Source organism: Sylvia atricapilla, chromosome 1, assembly GCF_009819655.1.
Source record: "Sylvia atricapilla isolate bSylAtr1 chromosome 1, bSylAtr1.pri, whole genome shotgun sequence".
Lineage (NCBI taxonomy): Eukaryota > Metazoa > Chordata > Aves > Passeriformes > Sylviidae > Sylvia > Sylvia atricapilla.
The window spans coordinates 45,713,961-45,726,239 of record NC_089140.1 but is presented as its reverse complement, the minus strand read 5'-3'; the positions used below and the strand labels follow the sequence as shown (position 1 = coordinate 45,726,239).

At 46.3% G+C, this 12,279-nt stretch overlaps 1 protein-coding gene across 1 annotated transcript; it reads left to right on the top strand.

The window, feature by feature from the left end:
• Positions 1 to 8,465: 8,465 nt before the first annotated feature.
• TMEM158 (transmembrane protein 158) lies at positions 8,466 to 10,121 on the top strand. Its single transcript, XM_066327381.1, has one exon. It carries the CDS (start codon positions 8,562 to 8,564, stop codon positions 9,528 to 9,530), a length of 969 nt encoding a protein of 322 aa, XP_066183478.1. The 5' UTR covers positions 8,466 to 8,561; the 3' UTR covers positions 9,531 to 10,121.
• The last annotated feature ends 2,158 nt before the right edge of the window (positions 10,122 to 12,279 follow it).

Below are 12,279 nucleotides of genomic sequence, written 5' to 3'. Positions count from 1 at the left end.
AGACAATACAATGGAGATAATATTCTCATAAGGCATTAGGCTAATTAAAGTATTATAGACTCTCACTCAGATTATCCACTTTATTCTAGTGGTCCAGTGGTGTCATCATCCCTGACCATCACGGCACATGGAAATCCCATAGAGACTAATTAAATTTTCCTATCTTGCAATAAGAATACAGGAGATTATTTTTAAATCCTATTTTTATGTCTATAATTTTATCAAACTACAATGGCTGTAACCAAAAGCACAAATATGCATACGCCACCTTCTCATAACTGAGAGTTTGGGATTTATACAACACAGCCTTGAAACCAGGGCTCCATAGCAGTTCCACCAGCACAGTTTGCTGACTGCAAGAGGATTAGGATATAACATATGGGTATAGGTGAGAAGAGAAACAAAGCCTTCATTCATAGCTAGAACTCGAGAAGAGGACCCTGAATACAGTTATGACAGATTACCACCTACCAGTCTTCATGAGAAGATAAAAACCCAATTGTCAGCTCTAGTGCTTTACACCACCACAGTAAAATGAGCCAAGGGCAATTGCAATGATGTGGGTGATGGACTTATATATATTAGAAGTAGTATCCTTTGACATGATGGTTTAAGCAAGAAATCCCACAAACTAACTTAAGATAAAAATCTTAGGGCTGAGATGTATCCCTCTTTAATTTACAGGATCAGGCCAAGATACCATAAATATCCAGGCACACCTTCCAAACCTGGTCAGTTTAGCAAAGAACCACATACATAACATCAAAGGCTACGTTTCCTACTTGTTTTGTGATTATTAGTTCGTGGAAAGAGCAGGTAGTGCTGAGTGAATGTGAAACTCTTAGAGTACAAGCAGTTTGTACTGCATGTATTTTCTAAGCATCTCCTTCTGCTTCAGAACATTGGGAACATTTGCATGAAAATAGAAAATCTTTTTCTCTGAAGAGCTAGTGTTCCTCTGCTGCTTGTTCAATGCACCAGGCTTACAGGCACTTGTTCTTACTTGTGTGCCCCTGCACTAAAGGTGAGTCCATAATATCATACAGATGATGATATGAACAGCATTTGTGAGTGCAGAGTCCTGCTGAAAGCAACCAGCACCTTGTTCATATGCTGACTTTGTTGGACTAGGACAAGAGTTCTTCAAAAGTTAGGAGTTTAAGCTCTGACACCCTTGACTTCCATGAAGCTACTTCAGCTTAGCAAAGGTATAAGATTTGAGGATTGAGTGATTAATTATGGCTCATACTGATTCCTGGGAAAATAAGTAGTATGAACAAGCAAATTCCCTGGAAATTAAGAACTTAAAAAAAAAAAAAATCTGGTTCTTATCTAACTCAGAAACAGCTGACATTTTTTTGAATATGACATTAGAAACTGTCTGCTGTTTTGCAAGTAATAATGATGCTGGGCTGATGAGAAGAATGTGAAATATTAGCACCTTCTCAGGACTGCTTCCCAGCTGAAGAAATGGGTGGGCATCAGGCTAGCAGTCTCTGCTTGGATGCCTCAGCCCCACTTGCCGGCATTGACACTTCCACAAAGAGTTAATGCTGTTCTGCTGACTCACTGAGGCAGATGAATCTCTTTTCCTGTTTGATGTACAGCAGAAGTGTCTCACTGGAGAAGGGACAGCAAGCAAGGCACACAACAGGGGCACACATATAACTACATTGCTGACCACCAAGTGGTACCTGCGTGCTGCTTCACAATTCAAGTCTGTTTCTGCATGCCAACAGCTTACAGCAGCTCTGAGACCCCCAGTCTGAGGGGTTGATGCACAGTCTGGAGGCAGGGTGGAGTTTAGTTTTTACTGCTAATTGTACTGTTGGTGCTGCTGTACTTCAAATGTCACTGATTTGTTTCAGGCAGCATCTCCAAAATATCACAATTCATCTCAGCTTGCTCTGCTGAAAGTCCTAGCCAAGGCCTGTACATCTCCTCTTTTGTAATCTCCTCTATGGCTACGCCATCTGGAACTGTTCATTCATTTGGGTACAGCACTCTTTTGCTACAGTTCTCTAGTCATTTCCCCTCTTTTGCTGCTCCAAAGGCAAACTCCTTGTTCTCACTTTCAAAGCCTTTCACAATTTGATCATACCTCACACCAGTTCTGGTATTTGTTATCCTTCCACCCACCCTCACTTTGTTGATTGCAGCCTACCAATTTTCCTTCTTTATTCTACACTTTTCTTTAGGGCTGGGGACAAAAACCTTCAGTGAAACCAGTTAAGTCCACGCTGCAGACTCCCTTGCAATGTCTCCGTCCTGTATCATAAAGCACTGAAGAACCAGCTAGTAACAGAAAGACAAAGGATGGTCAGGGCTGCAGGTTGGCTAAAGAGCTGCACACAGGATCCCCTGAACTCAGAGTCTCTTATTCTCACTTATTTTTGGAAAAAGTTTCCTAGGATATAGACTGCCATTAACACTGTCATGCATTTGTGTGTCTTCTGTAGGACAAAACAGGTTTCAAGTGACCTGTGAATTAACGTCTTCCTCTCCTCTGGAACAGAGTATCTTCACAGTCCAAGTGCATCTTCCAATGGAAGCAAGGTTCTGTATTTCATAGCTGCACTTCAAAGCCACTGAGAGACTGAGGCAACATTGCATGTAAGTGCTGAACCCACATGTGCTTAGTGCAGAGTAATACCAGGCTTTTTCACCTGTCTCTTTTTCTCTACAGAGATAAATAATAGTAAAGACAAGCCCTAGAGCCATGTTCAGAGCAGGCTGGGAAACAAAGTATTTGTAGAATTAAATGCCTTCCAGGGAGTTATTTTTCAATGTATTATTGTAGTAAATGTTTAGATTTTCCAAAGGCAAACTCATAAAATAGTCATTAAGCAATGCTATTTTATGTACAAATATTTTGCAGAACAATTTAATATGTAATCACACCAAATGTTTTTCCATTCCTGCTACCTCCACAGCATTGGCATAAAACAACTACTGCTTTACTGGATCTCTTTTCCTTCAAGAATGGCTGTGACACCTCCGGGCTTGCTCAGAATCTCAGGGATCATTTAAACATCAGAACATCTCTGCTTCAAGAACACATGAAGTCTGACACCTGGTCAAACCCACTCTATGGTGGCCTTTAGCACCTGGTAGTAACTAAGTCCTGCAATGTGTATACTCTGGCGGAAACAAAGTTCTTACACTACCCTTTAGCCCCATCTGAGGTTTCTTTAAAATGGCCCAGATTGCTGCTCCCTCTACCCGCACCATTTAATTTGGATTCATTATTTTGTTTTCAACATATCAGATCCTAAATTTACCAGTTTCAGCCAAGCTCCAGCACTGGATAGGTTGGCTGGTGAGATAAATATGAGGCAAATTGGTTATAAATATAATCAGGCTCCTGGCCAATAAAATATAAAATAAGCAAGCGTGGTAGTTACAAGACAAAATAAATACAGTCCAGGGCTCAATCTTGCCTAAGCTTTAGAAATTCAGCTGGGAGGAAGTCTCACATGAGTGAGGGCTTTGATCAACCTGCAAATGGTAACCTGGGCAAGAACATGAATCCAGTCTGCTGGAACATTTCTTCATGTTAAATCTGATCTTCAAAACTTCATTGTATAAATGGAATACTTGAAAGTACTCTATTTAACACTCTCTGTAGGCCAACTAGACCTATCCACCCTGTGGGGTGTGTGTGTGTGTGTGTGAAATTTGCAATTACCTCGTGATCACCTTCAGCTATGGAGGTACAAATTCCATTTGTTCCTTGGAATACTCTCTTATACTCATTGCCACAGAACCTTTTTTCCTGTTTTTTTCCCCTTTGATGTTTGTCTAAAAGCCTCAACCTATATAAAGCATGTTACAAAAAAAGTTCTGGAAGTCTAAGAATACATTCCCGTTAGCATTCTCTGCATATATTTCACACTGATCTTTAGAATTGAAACCGTGTTTTTAGTCTGTGCTCGTACAACACACAGTCTAGTGGAATACCAAAGATGAGTTCTTAAGTAGTCCTCAAAGCTCCCAGAGCACTCATCCAGCAGGCCCTCTATCTTACTGATACCACCTGATGCTCTGAAAAATGTTTTCCTGATTTCTAGCAATTGTATTTACAGATGGATTCCACTTTGTAGTAATTGCCACGGGTAACTCCTCTTCAGTACTGCTTCTAGGAACCCTGACTGGTGGCTGCCTTTCCTTGGTCCATATTTCCATCACCTGTGTGACTTGCAGAGCATGGGATCCCCAGCAGAGCCCATCTGACATCCCTGTAAACAGCCCTAGCCATCACTGCTCAAACCCCTTCCCTTGCCTCACTCCCTCAGCTAAGCAGGTACAGCTTTTTGCAGGAGCGTGTGGTGATCTGGATACGGGGTTAAAGATCGTGGTTAAGGTTGGGATGGAAAAGTTTACACTTTTTTAAATTAAATAGAGCGTGATTATCAAAGTTATTTTAAAATTGTAGTCATCTGCCCCAGCTCTTGCACGTGGGTCATTTTATGGCTTCAGGGACATCTGTTTGTATAACTGAGAGGGTGGTGCAGAGGCAGAATCTGCTGCTGATAGAAATGCCTATGAAACTACGAGCTTAGTGTCTTTACCGAGAGAGAGATGTGTTGACTTCTCTGGAGGGATTATGCCCTTGTTGTTGGCCTGCTTGCCAGCTGTCCGGGCTTCCCTTTGTCTGGGCTTCTGATATTCAGGTAGAGTGGTACAAACCCCTGGTTTGTTGTGTGCAGCACATGATCTCTGTTCTCTGCAGATAAATTGTTCTGACATGATGTAGCAGCAGAAAGCTGCTTAGCCTGAACAGCTTCTGTTATCTATTTCAGAAGCTTCAGTGGCCTTTAAGTATTTCATCACAAATAATTTCTGGCAAATCCACAAGAATACCAAGCAAAAAGGAGGAGAGTGAAAGTCCTGATTACTGTACTTACAATCAAAGAAACACCTCGATGGTCAGTAGGAAACATCTCTTAGCTCCTTCCTCAGCCAGCAAACCACTGATTATCGATGACTCTTCAAAGGATACATTCCACAGACAGCACATGGTCAGTTCACTTCCTTGCATTACTCTGAGGCTCTCCCTGCACATCAGCTGTGAAACCATTAGCCAACCAAGCCTTCTAAATTGCATCACAGAAACATTTTTCCTCAGCTAGGAACAAGTACATCTCTCAAAAGAACCCCCAGGATGATTTGATCCTACTCTTTTCACAGAATTGAAACTGCTTTTTTCTGAGAGGACTCAAGTACCAACTTCTTTCTCCTGGCCCAGCCTCCCTCTCCAGCTGTTGACTCTGAAATTCTCCTTATTTACCTGGCACTTTTACAGGGATTGGTAATGAATCACTATACTTACTTGCTCCCAACATCTTTTCCCCTGTAATTGACAGCAGGAGTCTTTCCACAGAAAACTATCTCTGTGATGTTACAGCTGCATATCCAACCCTGTACTCCACTGCTTTCCTCTCTTCTCTCCCACGTGCAACTCCTTTCAGAAATGACAACCTTAAAAGCATATCCTTTGTCAAGAAAAGTTACACAGTTACTCCCTTTCCTCAGTGCAGACCTACACGAGTTGGCTCAATTGAGAAACGCTGCCAGAGCATCACAAACTTTTGACGTGAATGCAACTATGGATTTCTTTCTGGAATCAGTATCTGCTTAGGATCAATTTTCACAAGCTGGAATGAGATTTGAGGCTCTGAAACAGCACCCTCATGAGAAGCAATTTTAATGGCACTTGGGCAGAAATACTTATTCTTGATTTCATCTTACTTGAAGTATTTCACAAGCAATACTTTATTAAAAATACTTAATTAAAATGTCACTAAAACAATTCCAAAGAGTCTGATCATCCTTTACTATTAATCTTCACCCTCCCAACAGCTCTGCAGTCTGTCTCATGAAACTCCTACTGTCTTGTTACCTCATTATTCCCTTCTAAAATTTTACCATTATAGCCCACTTCACACCTCCTCTACCATACTGTCAAATGCTACTGTGACCTATGGTACATATTATAGTTCTAGTTATAGCTATAGAATCAAACCTGCAAAACCTGCACTCTGATCTGCCGGTGACATCTAAGTCACCTTTGGCTGGCCCCCAATAATCTTTCTGCTTCAGCCTCCCCAGCTATCAAACTACTTTGTTCTTTGAGATTTATGGCTGAAAACAACAGAATAGAGCTATATAATAATTCTGCTTACAAAGTTTTCAAGTGTGCTGTAACCTCTTTGAGTGACTGAATCCATGCAGGGATTAATTATACATGGCAGACCTAGAAATAAAGCATCTCTGAAGGGCTCTGCTGGACAGTGCCTTTCAATCAATGATCTAACCCACTTTCTGCTTCTTCCACCCACTTGGTCAATTATTCCTTGATGAAGAAGAATAGGTATGAGGCACCCATGCATCTCCAACCTGAAATAAATTGCTGTCTTTTAGCCCTTTGCTATGGAGGTATAAATGATGCTGAATGCATTTAAATTTCTTGTGGCAGGTTATCCTTCCTTGCAGAAAAAGAAACTTAGCTCAAGTCTTCCCCCCTCCAATTTCTTTGCAAATACCCCTGACTGCATTCATTTGGATGCTGGGAGTGGAAACCAAAAGAACTGAAGCTCTGCCTGAGAACATTTGCCACCCACATACTGCAACAGTGTTCAGGAGCTAAATCTTATTTATGAGGCTTAGTTTCATTTCCAGTCCTTTGTGCCAAAAATCCCAATGCAATGTAATTTGTGCACACAGTGGCCACACAGTTTTGGCATTACTTGCTACACACTAGCCCTCTTTTAATATGGTCTGGGGTCTATAGATATGCTATAGCCCCACAAATGTGTGGGAGTGTGGATATGATAAACAACATCGAGAGAAGCATGCACAGACACATTCAACAGGCAATAAAAAAATATCAGAGAACTCTAAAATAAGACACACTGAGAAAGGTATTAACTGTGTTGCAACATTTGAACACGAGCTCAGAATTGGAAGCAGACAGCTGGCTTTGAATGTTTCATCAGGTATCTTTCTCTGTAGTAAGCCAAACTATAGGTAGCCAGTAGCCTTTGGACAAACTTGGGACCAAACACAAACACATTTTGCTGCTCAGATATCTTTTGAATAGAAGGCAAACGATTCTGGATTTTGTCGGAAAAAAAAAATTCTTTTTGGATGATATATTTAGGCATAGGTTTTAAAAGAAAACCAACTCACTACCTTCATTCATGTTGAATAATATAAAATTTTAAATTCACTCTTGGCCCTCATTCACTACCTTCACTCACCTGAAGGACTTGAGACTGATATTACAGAAACTCATTTTCCAAGTGAGAATGTGTCCATGTGTCACTTTGACATGTGGGAACATGTCTGACAAGGGACCAATGCCAATCTCAAAGGCAAGCCTTACGGACTTCAATCCTATTCTTTGAGAAAGACTAGAACCCCTTTTGCATTTCTATCTGTCAAAAAAGGGTTGCGAAGACAAAGAAGACAGTCTCACAGTCTCAGTTCTGGATGCCTGCCAGGATAATGTAACTCCATCCTATCCTCTGCTCCAAGTAAAGCCTAGAAGGGTTCATCATTTGTGTCTTTAGCTCTGGGCGTCCCCGAGGCTCCGAGTCTCAAACTGCAACACTACAAGCCTCCAGCCGTGTCAAGAGTAATACTGTAACTGGCACACGGTCACAAAACAAGCCTGACTAGCCGGTCTGACTATAAATATGCTCGTAAAGCTGCGCTTCAAAAGCGCAGCCAGATTTTACGGCTACCACGCTTAGGAGCTCTGTGCTGCTTGTAAGCGGCTTCCTCGTTTAAATGTTTGCTACAAGGACCGACAGCGCCCGTCGGATGGCTGGGATTGCCTGCGGTCCAAGGCCAGGTTTGAACGCCCGGCTGCGGGAGCAGATCCTGGAGCCAAGTGCGGACTTGGAGGGCACCGCTGTGGAGGGCGCAGCCGCCGAGTTTAAACTCGCTTTCTCCGCGTCGCCTCAGTCCCGTCCCGTCCCGGTCCCCTCCTATAAAGTCGCAGAGCAAGCGCGTGCGGTCGGCTCCTGGATGCCATTCCGGGACCGCGCCCCCCGGCCCGGCCCGAGGCGGCGGCGGGAGGGCGCTGCCCGCCGCTTCTCCTCGCCCCTGCCCACCGAGGAGCGGGAGCGGCGGCCACCACGGCTGCCCCCGCGGGTGAGACGGCGGCGGCGGAGCTGGGAGGCTCCGGCTCTGCCCTCGGACGAGCGCGGGGGTCCCTGTGGGGAGAGCCCCGGGCTGAGGGACGGCGGCGGCTGCCCCGGGCCAGCTCCGGCGGGCGCACGGCTCCTCCCGCCGGGGCGCTGCCGGGCCGGGCCGGGGGCGGAGGAGGCGGGGAAGGGGGGAGCCGCTGCCGTCACCGAGGCTCCCGGCTCGCTCGGCTCGTAGCCGCGGCAGCCCCAGCCCCGCTCCCACCCCCTCGCCTGCCTCCACCCTCCTTCCCTTTCTCTCGCTCGGCGAGAGCACTGTGCCTGCTTTCCCAGATGGCAGCCGGCAGCGCCATGCAGCCTCCCGTTCCTCCTCCTCCTCTCCCTCCTCTCCGGCTCTAAGTTAATGCCATGCTGCCGCTGCTCTTCCCGGCACTGCTGGCCGCCTGCCTGCCGCCCTGCCAGGGCTGGAGCCCCTCGGCGGCTGCCAGCGGGCAGGAGGAGCAGGAGCAGGAGCTCTTCTTGCCCCCTGCCAACTCCTCCTCCCGCTCCTTGGCCAGCCTCGAGATGGACCTCGACGGGGCAGCGAGCAAGGAAGAAGGCAGCACCGACAGCCCGGGCACGCCGGCTGCCCCTAGCCAAGAGCCTTTCCCTTCCGCTGCCACCACCTCCGGCCAGGAGCAGCCGGGGCAGGAGCAGCAGGAGCAGCAGCAGCGTCCCCAGCCGCAGGGGCAGCCGCAGCCCGCCGAGGACCCGCACTGCAACATCAGCGTGCAGCGGCAGATGCTGAGCTCGCTGCTGGTGCGCTGGAGCCGCCCGCTGGGCATCCAGTGCGACCTCCTGCTCTTCTCCACCAACAGCCACGGGCGGGCCTTCTTCTCCGCCGCCTTCCACCGCGTGGGGCCGCCGCTGCTCATCGAGCACCTGGGGCTGGCGGCCGGCGGCGCCCAGCAGGACTTACGCCTGTGTGTGGGCTGCAGCTGGGTGCGGAGCAGGCGGGTCGGGCGGCTGAGAGGCGCCGCGCCCCAGCCCCAGCCCCAACCCCAGCCCCAGCCCCCCGCCGCCGCCGCAGCCGCCTCCTCCTCGCTTTCCTACCCGCCGGCGGCCGAGCCCGGCCAGTACTGGCTGCAAGGGGAGCCGCTGAATTTCTGCTGCCTGGATTTCAGCCTGGAGGAGCTGAAGGGCGAGCCGGGCTGGCGGATGAACCGCAAGCCCATCGAGTCCACCTTGGTGGCGTGTTTCATGACTCTGGTCATCATCGTGTGGAGCGTGGCCGCCCTCATCTGGCCCGTGCCCATCATCGCCGGGTTCCTGCCCAACGGCATGGAGCAGCGCCGCGGCACCGCCGCCGGCACCGCCACCGCCGCCGCCGCCAAGTAGCCTCTCCCGGTGACCCCCCTTCTCTTCGGCTTGTGCTGTGGAGGGACGCGGGACGGACTCTGTCGCGTTTTTCTTGTTTGCAGCGTGCCACAGGTGCGCGGCGGGACGTGGGGCCGCCTCAGCGCCCGGTCCGGCCCCGAGGGCAGCGGCCCCGAGGGGACCAAATCATATGTGCGCGTTTTATATCTTTAATACCCATTTTAAACGAACCTTTTAGTAAAAAAAACCCCAAAAAAACCAACAACAAAAAACCCACCTAACAACCCCTCTTCCCCCCTCCCCCCCCAAAAAAGGCAAGAAAAAGCGCCCCTAAAATTTCAATGGAGGACATCAAAGACCCTCCTATTTGGCTGCATTTGTTGTCAGAGTAGCGTTTTTGTATAGGATGTGGTTTGAACGGGTTTTTCTTTTGCGGACAGAAAGGGATGTCTCTCTTTGACGGAATGGAGAACCGATGCGGTATATATATTGTTATTGCTGAAGCTGAACTTTAATGAACCTTTCACACTGTATTTCCTGGTTGAGATAGTGTGTATTTATTATTGTAGCTCTGCGTTATTTGGCTTTTAATACAGAGGTTTTCTTTCTGGAGCCACTGTAGCCTTTTGTTGGTCTGTTTCCTCCAGGGTGGAACAGAGGGTTTGGCTGGCCTTCCTGTCTGTGAACCTTTCCCCATGAAATGGTGTTACTAGGGCTGTTGGTGGCGAAAGGAGAGTCCCAAACCCTTTCTGACTGGTGTTTGCCCTGTCTGTGCAGCAGATGTGGGTCTGTATGCCTACACCAGGGTTGGGCGGAGAGGGGTCGGGAGCCAGGGATCCTCCAATTTTTTCTGCACAGCTCCACAGACTACGGCTTTCTACTCGGTTTGAGGTTGGGTGGCTTCAGTCCTGGGAAGATGAGGCCCGCTCTGAGTTGTGCTAAACTGCGTGGGGCAAGTCTCTTGACTTCCTCAAAGTTCATTCCTCAAAACCAGCTTAGATGCAGTGTATTTGTTGGAGACACAGTAATACTGTACCTCTTTTTCATCTACCAGTCTGCAGGGTTGCTCACAGCAAGTCTGTGGGGTGAGAAGGCAGGAGCTGCCAGTCCAGAACTAGATGCCAGCTGCTGCTGTGCAAGCATGCAAAGAAGAAAGATTTCTTCTCTCTTGTTTGAGCAGACAGTTGTGTAGCTTGAAATATAATTTGTTGTATACTTTCAACTGTTTAGCCTTATAAAAAGTTGTTTCATTTGCCTTAGACATGATTAGTCCAGCTGAAGTTTCTAAAACCAAAATATGAGCTCAGTGACAAATATTTGCAATAGGAATTCCCATTTTTTTTTGTCAACATCGATGTATTTAATTTGCTAGGAACGCATGAATTTGCTTGGGGCTAATTTGGTGTATTTGTCATGTATGGTGGAAATGACTGGATGAAAAGTCCGGAAGGATTAAATTCTTAATATTCCCATATTTTTTAATTGACAAAAAAATAAAATAAATGCATGCTCTATGTGTATGCCGTCTGGACAAAAAGACAGGGAGAAAAAGATTGACAAACAGCAGAAATAAATCAAGATTTAAAAATTCTCCATGTTACTAAGCTGCCTCTACGCCCACTGTTTCTCCTGTTAATCCTGTTGTTGTGGTTGTCACTTGAGTAAACATTGCAGTTGCACTGTTTTCAGAAAGTAGAGGATCCGGTCACTGTGGGAACTGTTCTCTTGACCTGTTGATCCAAAGGGCACCTGCCCGTGTACACCTAGTTTAGAGAGCCCCTGTTTTCTTTCCTTGATGTGTAAAGCAGTGTCATTTCTACCTTGTGCAAACTCTTGTCAGACGCTTGACATGCTGGAGAGCAATTCTTTGCCTATCATGTCCTGTGTGACAGAGACACCTTTTCATACTGAAAGGCAGGGCTGGCAGGAAAGCATGAAGATACTGCTGACACCCTCTCAAAAGAGAAATGTTCTACATATGAAATAGAATTCATAAAAGTTGCCATGCTAGGGAATAATGTCATCTTTTGAATGAGATGTATTTAGGCAGAGAGTTAACACTTTTTACCGGAAGTTTTTCTGGCTTTATTAATTCATGATGTATAGTCCTCACTGTGGTGCAGGTAGCCTGTGCTTAAACTCAAGGGTGGAATCTCCTTTTTGCTTATCTTTGGTTCACCAGTGATGTGATATTGGGTTTTTTTCCTGAACTGCATCAACATAAACAAGGGAATGGTGTTAGTGTCTGAAACAGGCAGCTTCAGTTATTAAAGGCTTATTATTTTGCAGTTCTTGCTGACATGTAGCAGGTGGCACCAAAACTGGTACAAAACGGCTTGTTTTTCTAACTTCTATCAATATCAGCTCGAATAGAAACTTTGTGAATAGATAGTGGGACACTCAGAATATTTTGCTTTTTCGCTTAAAAAAACATGACACATGAGAGAGATTTTCTCACAGTTACTCTATAAATACACTTGTAACTGGAGCTATTATTAAAAATCTGCTAAGACACAAGTGTTTAGAACACAGGGATGACATTAAACAAACTCCAAAGGCAAATCTTGTCCAGAATACAAAAAGCTGCAATGTTTTCAGGGAGTGTTGATCTCAGACACAATGTGCAAAGAGCCCTTGTGGGCTAGGGAAGGTGTTTCCTTAGATCACAGTAACGATGCGCATAAGCGTGTTCCCTTCGCAGAGACAGACCAGTCCGTGTTTCTGTGCCTTAAAGAGGAGTTTAAGGCACAGCAGGGGATCACCTGCTGTA

What these genes read in the sequence shown, in the direction of transcription:
- TMEM158 (XM_066327381.1), top strand. Translation starts at nt 8,562, where the DNA reads ATGCTGCCGCTGCTCTTCCCGGCACTGCTGGCCGCCTGCCTGCCGCCC.